Here is a 13,112-nt window from a genome sequence, read left to right as displayed (position 1 = left end):
TCATTGCAACACAATCAAACAATGGAAGAGTATATAAAATAAACATTGAAATACTTCCCACTCCCAGCCTCTCCAATTCCTCTCCCCAGAGGTTGTCACTTGGTGCCTATGCTTCCAAACACTTGTCTGTGTGCATGGCATCTGGTATTCTATTAAAATGGGATTATGTTATTTGCAATGCTTTGCAACTTTTCACCTAACAATATATTTCTAAATCGGCCCTTATGGAACTTCATGCCTTTGAGCACTTGCTAGTAATATTCCATTGCAAGAATAGACCATGGTTTATTTAACCAAACCAAATCGGTGGATATTCCATTAGTTCTAATAGTTTGCTGTTACCAACAAGGCTGACGTGAACACCTCTGTACATGCTACCCTATACTAATCTATGGGAGACAATCCTATAAATTGGGGTGCAGGGTCACACAGTATATACACCAGCAATGTTTTGACAAAGGGGTGAAAACTTGTCCCCCAAAGAGTCTACACTAAGTCATCCCTCTACCAACTTTATTTTTGGAATTAAAAAATTTACATTTAGTTAAAAAGAATACAAAAAACCTCCATGCCCCACAGTCATGCAGGAAAAGACACGGCAGAGATCTGGAGGGAAATCCCTATTCCACTTGCCAAATTAGGCTCCCTGCCAGGTGTTCCCATTAGGCCACACTTGTATCCACTTGGCCTGCAGTTAAGGCTGCTCTCTAGACTCCTGGCAGGACCCATGGGCAGGGCTATGCTTCTAAGGCAGGGTTGCCCTGGCAGCAAGCCAACAGATGGCCTGGCATGGGCCTAACTGCTGCCAGCCAGCGTGCTGATGACTCCCAGATTGGTATCTTTAATGCCACTTCCCCACATGGCTACCTGCCTGCTGGACCCCTCCCGCACACATCTGAGACAGAATACCTCCTCGCCCACCACCCCATCCATGCCCCAAAACTTCTCCTCCTCTGCTGGTCCCCATCTCAGAAACAGCACCAGCAACCACCCAGTCACTTTTACGAAGCCAGCAGCCTGACTTCTAACCCCTCTCCTTCCATATCTAATAAAAACTGGCCAATCTTGTGGCTTTCATCCTCTAAGCTGATCTCTGACCCAGTCCTTCATCCTCCCTCATTCCACTGCTGCCCTGGGTCAGCCCATGCTCTCTCACCTGGCTCCTCCTGAATCCATCCTCCAGAGCCTCAGGGCAAGTTTTGTTTTTTTTTTAAATCATTGATATGTAATAATTATACATAGTTATAGGGTACAAAGTGATATTTGGATACATGTATACAATGTGCAATGAACAAATTCAGGGTAATAAGCATATCCATCACCTCAAACATTTATTTCTTTGTGTTGGGAACGTTCAAAAATCCTCTCTTCTGTTTGAAAATACACAATGAATTATTGTTAACTACAGTCACGCTACCATATAGAACATTAGAACTTATTCCTCCAATCTAGCTGTAATTTTTTTCTCCTTTAATCAGCTGAATTTAGATTCACTAGCTGTAATTTTGTATTCATTCACCATTCAAGTTTCTAATTGCATCATACTCCCACCCTCCACAATGCCCTCCTTCATCCACTGAGGGATCAGGTCCAAGCTGGCTCATGGTGGCAAGGTTGCCAACTCCCCTCCTGCCTATCCCTAGCCTCTGACCCTGCCCGCTCTGTGGGCCTCACCCACTTGGGCAGCAGCAGCAGCAGCAGCAGCAAGCTGGAGAAGAGCAATTAAGGCAGCAGGCAGCCATAGTCACCACCAATGATCTATGCCAGCTCACCGATCATTGACTAGCCGGGTCTCTTACTGCCCAGGGCAGCTGGGACAGCATGGATCCTGAAACACTGAGAGAAAAACCTCAGGCAGGTGTGGGGCCCAGGCCATCACAACTCAGAGACTCAATGTCTTCCGTCCACAGTGCAAACTCTCCTTGGGTTATCATCTTCTCCACATCTTCCTCCCTATGCCCCCTGAGCTCCTTTCTCTTGCTACTGGTCACTAAATTGTGGACCATGTAACCTCTTCCTTTGGATCACATCTGACTCAAGAATTTAGGATTGGGGTTAAGCTCATCTTGCTATCCAAGCTGTGGTCATCTAATTTCACCAATTCAGTATGGTTTCCTTTGACAAATAAAATGGAACATACATAATATTTCCAAGCAAGACCATCAACAGGAACTCTTAAACAAGACATTTCCCATACACTGACCTTGACCTAACCTAAGAATATTTTTTTTAATTTGTTTTTACCATAACCCTCATCCCTCCTGGGCTGCATATCCTTCCAAGGCACCCATGACCTTCCATGCACCAACCCAATGCACCTGTCCAGACTTAGCCTCTTCACATCTTTGACACACGCTCTACTCCATACCTGTTCCTGAGGCTCCTCTGATAATCTATGCAGTTTCATGTTTCTGAGACTACTAATGTCATTCCATCTCCCTGGGGTGCTCTTCCCACCTCTTTGGCCTGGCTGATTTTTTTTTTTTTTCTTTTTCTTCTTCTTTTTCAGAGACAGAGTCTCACTTTGTAACCCAGGCTGGAGTGAAGTGGCATGATCATAGTTAACTGCAGCCTCAAACTCCCAGGCTCAAGAGATCCTCCTGCCTCAGCCCCCCAAGTAGCTGAGACTACAGGTGCGTACCACCACACCCAGCTAATTTTCCCATTTTTTATAGAGACAGGGTCTCACTATGTTACCCACATCAAACTCCTGGCCTCAGACAATCCTCGCACCTCGGCCTCCCAAAGTGCTAGGATTACAGGCGTGAGCCGATGTGCCCAGCCCACTCTTCTGATTCTATGTTCTCTCTTGGGGACCTTGGTCACACTGCTTCTTCAATTCCCCAAGCTCAGACCTCACATCTGAGCACCAAAAATAGCTTCCATATCTCCACTCAGATGGCTCACAGATCCCTCAATCTCATCTTCTCACTCCTGCTGCAACCTCTTCCTTTTCCTACCTGTCACCATCATTTCACTCTGCCACCTAAGCCAGAGCTGAGGACATCAGCCTTGACTCTTCATTCTTCCTCAGTCTTCTTATCCAACCCTCAAATGCTATCAATTCCTCTCCTAAACGCCCCCTACAATACTCCCAGCCAATGCCTGAAGACAGGCTGCCATCATCTCTGGCTTGGATTACTATAAGAACCTGTAAACTGTTCTTCCCAACTCCAATGTAGCTCCTATCTCCAAACCACTTTCAAACTGCAGGTACCCTCTAAAGTACAAGCCTAACAGTTTTATTGTCCCATCCCCTGCACTCAAGACAGAGCCCTTCCTATGGCTTTTGCAATCCTTCACGAGCTAATCTCTCCTTAACTTTCCAGCCACACTGCTATCCACATCACAGTCAGTCTGTACTGAATGACCTGCCACTCCTGGAAGACATTTGCACTTGCAGTTTCATGTGATGTGTTGACTAGTGACTGGCCAAGCCCAGCCTGAAGTCTCTCTTTTTTCTTCCCACATGAGGCTATCTCTTGTGAAATAATGTTGAAATGTACAAGGAGATGTTGTAATGAACCAAAGACAAACGAATCAGGGCAGAGAGGGATAAAACTGTTCTGGAAGACAGCCAGCACATCACACATGAATGTTCAACCATGGCTCCCAAGTATCTAACCCACTGGCTGAGAAAAACAATCCTCAGGACCATCTAGATCACCTGGAAGTTGAGAAGATCACAGGACTCCTGTTCTTGAGTGTTAATTATATTCCTAACAACAGGAAGGAGATGTTCTGATTGGTCCAAGTGTCAGGTATAGCCCCCATTCCAAATTAGGAAACTAGCATTCTGGTACTCATCAGCTGAGATGCTGCTGCGTAACCCAGAAAGCCATTTGCTTTTCTGTATTTTCCAAGTTTCTGAGTAAGAGAAGAGCTAAACTATCCATGGGAAAAACCTAGAACAATAGTGTGTTACGATACTAAACACACAACAAACCTCATTAGTCATCTTTGGAAGATGTTGGAGAATGAACTCATTACTTTGAAAGCTGATAAATATTGGAAAGAATCAACCATTTATCCTAACTTGTCCTATACAGAGTGTATCTCAGGGGAACCAAGTAGTTGATTTCTGAAAGTTTCCAGGTATAATCGCATAAGGAAACACAGAATTAGAATATCACCATTTTACAACCCCTAATGAAATAATGGTTCTAGTCAATAAATGTCAATGGGCCGGGCACGGTGGCTCACGCCTGTAATCCTAGCACTCTGGGAGGCCAAGGCGGGTGGATCGCTCGAGGTCAGGAGTTCAAGACCAGCCTGAGCAAGAGTGAGACCCCGTCTCTACTAAAAATAGAAAGAAATTATATGGACAACTAAAATATATATATACAAAAAATTAGCCGGGCATGGTGGCGCATGCCTGTAGTCCCAGCTACTCGGGAGGCTGAGGCAGTAGGATCGCTTAAGCCCAGGAGTTTGAGGTTGCTGTGAGCTAGGCTGACGCCACGGCACTCACTCTAGCCCGGGCAACAGAGCGAGACTCTGTCTCAAAAAAATAAAAAAAAATAAAAAAAAATAAATGTCAATGATTCCTTATATCACAAAAAGAGAAACAACGAGGTACTATATGCCTCCCAGTGGAAGTATGAACATCACTTATTAAGTTTTAAAAATTAAAAAAAAAGAAATCGAACCAGAATCTAGTCAAGCCCTAGATCTAATTACTAATTTACAAGGAAAACAAGGGACAGAAGAACATGTTAAACTATATGGCAGGGATGGAATCAGTAAAATTGAGATGGATGGAAAATCTATAAAGCAAGTGATCCAACTTCAATAACTAAACTAAAAAGAAAAACAGAGACAGAGAATCTGTATATTAAAATACTTCAGAGAGTATCAACCAGTTGAAATGCATACATATTTGAAATGAAATATATTTGGATCCTGATTAAAACAAATCATATTTTAAAAATTTGAGACAATCAGAGAAACTTGAACACTAAATGGATATTTGATTACATTAACAAATTACTGGGTTTTTTTTAAAAAAAGAGAAATAGGCCGGGCGAGGTGGCTCACGCCTGTAATCCTAACACTCTGGGAGGCCGAGGTGGGCGGATCGTTTGAGCTCAGGAGTTCGAGACCAGCCTGAGCAAGAGCGAGACCCCATCTCTACTAAAAATAGAAAGAAATTATATGGACAGCTAAAAATATATATAGAAAAAATTAGCCGGGCATGGTGGTGCATGCCTGTAGTCCCAGCTACTCGGGAGGCTGAGGCAGTAGGATCACTTGAGCTCAGGAGTTTGAGGTTGCTGTGAGCTAGGCAGACGCCACGGCACTCACTCTAGCCTGGGCAACAGAGTGAGACTCTGTCTCAAAAAAAAAAAAAAAAAAAAAGTTAAAAAAAGAGAAATAATAGTATTATGGTTATTTTTTAAAAAAATAATCATGACCTTTCTCAGAGATGCTGAAATATTTACAACTGAAATGATATGCTGCCTGGGATTTACTTCTAAATAATTTGGAAGTAGGGAGATAAGTAGCTATTATTAAAACAAGATTGTTAATTATTGTATCAACAAGAATTGATAATTGTTGTAATTAGGTGATTATTACTTATGGGTTCATTATACTATTCTTTCTAATTTGTATATGGTTGACGATATCCATAATACACAGTTTTAAAGAGAAAAGAGGAAGAGGAAATTCTGGAGGGTGGGGCTGTAGCCTGACTCACATCTGAATTCCCAGCACGCACTGGGACAAATTAATAGCAATGCTTTTAGACTGATCCCAGGGTAAGAGCTAAGAGTACAGATTCAGAACTGTGGTAATACCTGAAATACCTGCCTGGCTCTCCTACGAGGCCCAGTAGGCTGGGCCTAGTAAGCCTCCAGGAGGTGTTTCTTGAATGAGCAACACTCATACGGAAGCAGCATTACATATGGCCCTCATGGCCTGAAATACATTCCCCTAGTCACATCCAACAACCCCAGATTCGGCAGGCCTCTGTGGAAGACGGTATTCCTTACCTTCACTACCTCTGCCCCAATCCCCAGTGCTAAGGAGCCAGGGGCTTCCTCCCTGGGCTCAGCCTGATATATATTTTTTTTAAACGAAAGGTCTGGGTTCCCAGATTTGTACTCTTGTTCCCCACATTTTGCTACTTGGGGCTCCTTTTGGTTCCTCTGATTGGCCCAGCTATTTCTGCCTTTGCGTGCTGGTCTGTCTGAAATGTTCTTCCTTCTAGCTCTCTGCATGGCTGGCTCCTTCTCATTCTTCCCAGCTCAGCTGAAATATCCCTTCCTCAACAGGGCCTTCACCAATCATGCTCTCCTCTGTCCCTTTCACAGGTATCACCCTTAATATGTGATTATATATGTATTTTGTTTACTTAATTGTAACAATAATAATAGCTAATACACTTGGCACTCGCCATGTGCCAAGTTAGATCTAAGCATTTTACGTGGATTATCTTGCTTGGCCATCATAACCACCCCATGAGGTAGGTGCTATTGTTACCACCATTTTACAGATGCTGACACTCAGAAATGAAAGGTTACATACCTTACTCATGGCCACAGAGCCATGAAGTAGCAAGCTCACATTTGTAACCACTATACCACACGATCTCTTAATCTTTTTCCCTGTCCCACCAACCTCCACCCCCAGACTACGAGGGTCAAAGTATCTCAGCTCCTATAGCAGTATCTGGCATAAAATGATGCTCCGTAAGGATAGTGGATGAATGAAAACATTCACAGCAATACTTTCTGATTTCTCTTCATACATCTCTGACACACCTCCTCTTCCCTACAAGCCCCTAGCACAGGACCCAGCTCCCAAAAGGTTCTCAACACATCTATATAAACTCAAAGCTGGAAAGAGTTTTGGTGACCACCCAGCTCTAACCCCTCAGTTGACCAAAGGGGGACAATCTCTGTGGGTTCTTTCTTCTTCTCCTGAGAAAGGGCAATTGGGCAAGATGGACAATGGAGGATGCACGGGCTTCAGGGGTCCTAAGTGACTGAGTTCTAGAAGAAGAGAGGGGTCAGTAGTGGATGCCCTGCAGGAATGGACCCCAGGGAGGAAGGCTAGGGTACAGTGGAGGGGCTATACTCGTCCTACCTTACAGAACAAATAAACACCCTCTTACCAGACACCCTGTGCCTTCTGGGAACTGTCCAACATGTGAAATATATTCCTTGGAAATCTCATCACCTCAGGATAACCTACAGATCTAGAGACTAAAGGCATCCTTGGTCTCCCATTCCCACCCCACTCCCCTTCCCCTGGAGATGGGGAGGCAAAAATACCCAGCAATGGCAGCCTGGAGACTAGGCCTCTGGTGTCACCTCTGGAAGCATAGAAGGCCTCTCTGTAGAGGACAAATGGGGTTTCTCGTCACTCCTTCCTGCTGCTGGTTATCCCCAGCCCTTGAAAGTCCCGGGCATCTCCAGCATACAAGGTTCCAAGAATCCTAAACTCGGCCGGGTGCAGTGGCTCATGCATGCAATCCTAGCATTCTGGGAGGCCAAGGCAAGAAGATCACTCAAGCTCAGGAATTTGAGACCAGCCTAAGCAACAGCGAGACCCCATCTCTACAAAAAATAGAAAAATTAGCTGGTTGTGGTGGCACACAGCTGTAGTCCCAGCTACTTGGGAGGCTGAGGTAGGAGGATCACTGAAGCCCAGGAGTTTGAGGTTCCAGTGAGCTATGATGCCACCACTGTACTCTAGCCATGGCAGCAGAGTGAGACTCTGTCTCAAAAAAAAAAAAAAAAAAAAGAAAAAGGAAAAGAAAAAGAATTCCAAACTCTATGTCAAGAAACTTCTAGGAAAGTAGCACAAACAAATGCCACAGGAGTTGTGATTGAGTGGAGGGGACAATATTCTAGCCTACCGTGGGCACAGAGTTTCTCAGATGAGGTGGTACTAGGGCTGGGCCTTGAAGGGCAGGAATCACTGTACTTCATGAAGATGAGAAAGAAGCAGAGGGAACACCAGGTGCAAATAACACTGAAAACAAGAGTTAACATTTACCTACTGCTTACTCTGTCCTTGGTGCTGGGTCAGTGTTTTATACACAGTAGCCTGTTGATATCTCATAACCTTCATGAGATAAGTGCTGTTAATATACCAGATGAAAAACCTAAGGCCCACAGATATTAAATAACTTGTCTAAGGTAATCCAGTAATTGGTAGGGGTGGGATTCAAATCCAGGTTTGCCTGACTCCAAAGTCGACCACATTATGTGCACCAAGTGCTGGAGGGATGACTTGCATGAGGGAGAGAAATATGTGTGAAAGAGCAAGGGATCCCTGAATGCCACACTAAAGGTCTGGATGTTGTTCCGTAATGGGGCCATTTGCTGAGCAGCATTGTAGGAAGATTGGCCTACCATGTTTATGGAGGATGATGGAGGATCCTCTGGGAAGATGGGAACCCTGTGCCCCCAGAAGCTCTACATGGGGGTAGGGAGCAACAGGAGGAAAGTCAGAAGAGAAACAAGCCAACCAAATGCCAACTAATGATCAATGGTATCTACTTTTAGATCTAAACAAATAAAGATCTTCATCAGGTCCCAGTCAGTCCATAAAACTCACATTAAGTGCCAACTGCGTGCTAGGCCCTGTCCCGGGGCAGCCTCCCTTTGTCTCTCCCCTTTTCCTATGGTGAGGTCAGTCAAGTTGCTGGCAGGCTCCAACACCCCAGCACCCTAAAGTGTTCTCCTCTTCTTCCCCACCTCCACTTACATAAGGGAGGTAAACAACTTTTCTCCCAAATTTATGTTAAAAATCATAAAATCTACAATTATTGTATTTTAACTTCAGTAAGTTTTATATTTTAAAGATATTTATTTTCAGTTTACTGGTCTAGTTTGTAAGGTAAACAACTGATTTTTTTCTTTGAGCTCACTTTTTTTTTTTTTTTTGAGACAGAGTCTTACTCTGTCACCCTGGGTAGAGTGCAGTGGCGGCATCATAGCTCACCGCAACCTCAAACTCCTGGGCTCAAGCCATCCTCCTGTCTCAGCCTTTCGAGCAACTGGGACTACAGGTGGGTGCTACAATGCCCAGCTAATTTTTTCTATTTGCAGTGGAGACAGGGTCTCACTGGTGCTCAGGCTGGTCTTGAATTCCTGAGCTCAAGCAATCCTTCTGCCTCAGCCTCCCAGATTTGAGCTCACTTTTAACCTCAAGAAGTTTTTGATGAGAAAATTTTCTCTAGTGGGTGAATCATCTGGCAATCTTCCTCCTCTAGCTAGCAATCAGGAGGCCATGAGTACGTCTGCTCAAGGGCATTACTTGTGGGTCACGAATGGGAACTCACATCCTAGCCACCCTGCCCTTCACTACCACCTGAGGTGGGGGAGGCAAAGACTGGAATTAGGGACATCTCTAACTCAGTGCATCTGTTGCAGTTGTGCCTCAGGAAGTCAACCCTACTTTGGACTTGTGTGCTGAGAGGAAAGGGGAACTTTGCTTTTCACCACTCTTCTAAGAAACCCTATCCAAACAGGCACCCCCCCTCCCCCGGCTTGCTGAGGTGGCAGGATTTTTTGGCTAAATACTTGTATATGAACTTCCAGACTTGCAGGGTCACCCTTGCTCTCCCAAACACTGCCTTCAGGAAGGCTCACCCGGCAGCCCAACGCGAAGATGATCCCAAAAGCCTTAGTGTCTGTGTAGGGGGTGGGGTACTTTCCCGCTTAGCTTCTCTAAGCATTGCCACGGGACAGCTCTCTGGCTACGTCAGGATAAAGAGGCTGGTATGGGCACAGCTCGCACCCGCCAACCACTCCTAAGAGACTCCTTCCTTCCAAAGTATATGGGGAGCACAACGGGAGAAGAGGCAGCCCTACCAGAAAACTCTGGTTCTTAAAGCCTCGTTTGCGTTTGGGCCCGTGCCGAGCCGCAGACAGGTAGATCCCCTCCCTGCGCGCCCGCCATCAGCCCTCGGATTCCCAGAGAGGCATCTCAGGCCCTTCAAGAACCCCCGCTTCCGGCTTCCGGGCCCAGACTTCAGAACCCTCAGGCCACGGCCGGCCTCCAACCCGGCCTTTCAAGGCCCCTCAGTCTGGCCCTGCAGCTCACCCTCGAGCGTCTCGCACTGCACCAGGTTGAGGTAGTCTGCCTGGCTGAGCACCCCGGCCTTCAGGCCTCGCACCAGTCCCTCCAAGTAGCCATTGTCCACGTTGAAGTAAAGCTCCGGGAAGAACGACATGGCTGCGGCGGGGACGGCGGGACTGGAGAACCCCGATCGGCCGGCAAGCAACGCAGCTCCACGATAACCTGACGCTGAGCCCAAAGCGAGCTGTCAAGCTCGTCAGGTGACGCGAAACAGCCTCACGTGACCGCAACGGGGCGGGGCCCTGAGCGGCGCCTGGCTTCCGGGTGGTTTCGCGACGAAGCGTTTGCGCAGGTGTGGGCTGGAAACGGCCCTCTGGCGCCTGCGCACTGAAGGGAGGAGGGCCTCTTGCGCCCCGGCGAGAGAGCTACCTGGCTGTTTGAGGCCGGCCGCGTGGTGGCGCCCGTGACCGCAGAGATTCCATCGGGCCCTATTTGTATTTTCCTGAGTTTGATGGACCCGACGCTGCAGGGTCTGTGAGGTAAAGATGGGAGTGGGCGGTGCTTCTCTTGGTTGGAAAGATTCCACACTGCTGAATCAGCCCCCCCCCCCCCCCGAGAGAGGAACTGCGGTCTTGTGAGGGGCGGACTTTGCGAAGGTCACGCGTGGAAGTAGCCGCAAGCAGGCCCTGGAGCCTAATGCTTATTCGCTAGCCCGGGGTTACAGCCCCTATGCCACGCTGCGCCCAGCCTTCCCCCCGTTTCTTGTGCCAGACTCTCGAGGTCTGGAGTGCGTCTCTCCTCAGCCTGGCGCTCTGAAAGCGCAGGTGTATGTGCCTCAGACGATGAGGTAGCTCAGGTCCTAGAGGTGTGTATGGTTTCTTGGCTTGACGACACTGCTACCCCTGCCGTGAGCCCTCCCCCACTTCGACGGCCACATTCGAAATAACCACAGCCTTGGGGTTGGTCCCATCCTTTATTCACATCCCCCTTCCCCGACCCCGACAGTGGCCACCTAGGTGCGGCTGCAGGGGTTCATGGCGGTACCCAGCTTGCGGCAGTAGCAGAAGGCGTTGAAGAAGCGGCAGTAGCACGTGGCGCACGGGTCACAGCAAGGTACTTGCTGTCCCAGACAGGACTCATGCAGCCTCACGCAGCGACGCGGGGAGCGGGGCTCGCGGTCCTGCGGGTCTAGCACCTGTAGGGATGGGGAAGCAGGAGTGTGGGCACTGGTCGAGAGATTCACCTGCACAATCTGTGCAGGATGGCAATGGAGCATTAGAAGGGGTGGTCTGCAGCGTCACCCCTGGTGAGGGGCTCCGGAGCTGGGGAGAGGGGATAGCACTTGAAGCCCCCTCCCAAGCCCTGCCATCTTACTCCTTTCCCTGAAAAGTTACCTCTGCCAGGGCCTCAGCTTCGGCCTCGGCCTCCTGCAGCAGAGCCTCTTCTGCTTGTTCTGCGGTTGTCTTCTTCAGCTGGGCCCACAGGCCCAGGCCTGGAGCAGAGGATGTGAGGGCAGGACTCCCCCCATGCACAAAGCACCCACCTCACAGGTCTGGGATTGGGAAGGGGGAAGGAGGGCTTATACCAGGTGGGACAGTTTGTGGCCAGAGGGTATCCAGGCCCCACCCAGCCCACCCTGCCCACACTGACCTGGGAGCTCTGGGAACAGGGCCTGGTCAGGCCTTCTGATGCCCTCCAGGGGGGCCAAGCCCATCTGGGCCCCCTGTATGGCGGGCAATGCCAGCAGCAGGGCACAGCTCAGCAGCACTGCCTTCAGCATGGCCTGGCTCAGCAGGAAGACCCACCACTTAGTCCCACCTCATCCTCAGAGTATCCTCTAGATGCCCCGATAGAGGCCTCCCCCCAGAGAGTAGGATTCCCTGCCTAACCTGAGGACTTACCTCTGTTTTCTGAATCCTTGCTTAGAGCATTCCTGGGCACCCTGTCCCCTTAGCTTATATAGCAGAGTCTAATAAAGAGCCCACACGTGACTGTTCCCTGCAGCAAGGGCATGAGGGGTCCTCCCTGGAGGGTGGGGACACAGTTCAGGCCTCGCTGCCTGGAACCTAAACACCTTTGTTGCTCTACAAGAGGGATGCCCATCTCTACTTTTGGGTGAGGTCTCCCAGGAGCCAATTAAAGTTTGGGAACAAGATAGGGTGCCCAGGGCCCCATAATTTCCACAGGACAGGGACCTAGCAGGTGGGCCAGGCTGAAGCCATTAGTAATAACAAGGCAGGCGGCCCTGGAAGTTTAATCTAATTTGTGGCCCCGGAGATGCTTACTCAGACCCTATTGGCATGTTGTTTCCTTTGCTTCCAGGAAGTTGGGTCAAGGGCATTGAAGAGGGTGATGGGCCAGTGGCCATTGTGGAGCAGAGGTGGGGTACAGAACCAGAGCGTGGGTTTCTTTGTGGGGAGGGGGGAGTGGGAGAAGCCCACCTAGCCAGTAGCAGTCCCTCCTGACTGCATTCCTGGTCCTCCCTCCCCTCCCCTTTTCCTTCCAGGCTTTTCCAAGACCCCCCACCCCTCCTCTTGTCCCCAAACCATTTTCCGCCTAGGGTTCCTGGAAGCCAAGGAAGCAGAACGGACTGTTCCCTGGGTAGGCGAGCGGCTTCAGAGTAAAAAGCTTTCAGGCTGCCTGCCTCATTAGTGCTAATGGCCGCTCCCTTCCGCCCTGCATTGTCAGGCCTCTGCCTCTGCCTGGTCTCGTCAGCACGAGGCTGGAGTGAGGACTGCCCTTTTGTGGAGATGGCAGGACACCCAGGACCTCACCTGCCTGTGCCTTCTCTCACCCCTCTGAAGGGCTTTTTAAAAAAGAGACAGGGTCTCACTATATTGCCCAGGCTGGCCTCAAACCCCTGAGCTCAAGTGATCTTCCCACCTCAGGCTCCCGAGTAGTTGGGATTAAAGGCATGTGCCACCATGCCTGGCTTCTGGAGAGCTGTTTATATCATACATGCCCATCTGGGAAAGGGATGCAGTGTGAACCAGCTTTGAGGCCCCCATGCACAAACTGGGCTGGCCCGAGGCAGTGGGAAGAGGATGAAAGGGCTGTTGAGGTTTTTGGCCCAGGTT

At 48.7% G+C, this 13,112-nt stretch overlaps 2 protein-coding genes across 3 annotated transcripts in view; both read right to left on the bottom strand.

Annotated features, from left to right (window-relative positions):
• ATP6V0D1 (ATPase H+ transporting V0 subunit d1) overlaps positions 1-10,287 on the bottom strand; it is a 38,679-nt gene extending 28,392 nt beyond the window's left edge. The window contains exon 1 of the mRNA XM_069497787.1: positions 10,060-10,287. Coding sequence (XP_069353888.1) covers positions 10,060-10,189 — 130 coding nt within the window. The 5' untranslated portion in view covers positions 10,190-10,287. The remainder of the gene's footprint in view (positions 1-10,059) is intronic.
• A 707-nt stretch (positions 10,288-10,994) lies between these two features.
• Positions 10,995-11,818, bottom strand: AGRP (agouti related neuropeptide). Of its 2 annotated transcripts, none has more exons than XM_069456628.1 (3): positions 11,686-11,818; positions 11,430-11,527; positions 10,995-11,230 (listed from the first exon to the last, which is right to left on the bottom strand). In XM_069456628.1, the coding sequence occupies exons 1-3, from the start codon at positions 11,813-11,815 to the stop codon at positions 11,048-11,050; spliced, it is 411 nt and encodes a 136-aa protein (XP_069312729.1). In that variant the 5' UTR covers positions 11,816-11,818; the 3' UTR covers positions 10,995-11,047. The 2 variants fall into 2 exon arrangements, with proteins under 2 accessions (XP_069312729.1, XP_069312730.1); XM_069456629.1 differs by having other exon boundaries at positions 11,048-11,230; positions 11,442-11,527; positions 11,686-11,815.
• Positions 11,819-13,112: the final 1,294 nt, after the last annotated feature.

The sequence above is a fragment of the Eulemur rufifrons genome, chromosome 23 (genome assembly GCF_041146395.1).
Source record: "Eulemur rufifrons isolate Redbay chromosome 23, OSU_ERuf_1, whole genome shotgun sequence".
Classification (NCBI taxonomy): Eukaryota; Metazoa; Chordata; class Mammalia; order Primates; family Lemuridae; genus Eulemur; species Eulemur rufifrons.
Note: the sequence above shows the minus strand (reverse complement) of the source record. Positions and strands in the feature narration are given on the sequence as shown.

Excerpts from the sequence above, each read along its gene's own strand:
- AGRP (XM_069456628.1), bottom strand. The coding sequence starts at position 11,815 with ATGCTGAAGGCAGTGCTGCTGAGCTGTGCCCTGCTGCTGGCATTGCCC. Across the intron at positions 11,528-11,685 it reads CCTGTTCCCAGAGCTCCCAG|GCCTGGGCCTGTGGGCCCAG; the intron begins GTCAGTGTGGGC and ends CCTCTGCTCCAG. Across the intron at positions 11,231-11,429 it reads AAGCTGAGGCCCTGGCAGAG|GTGCTAGACCCGCAGGACCG; the intron begins GTAACTTTTCAG and ends CCATCCCTACAG.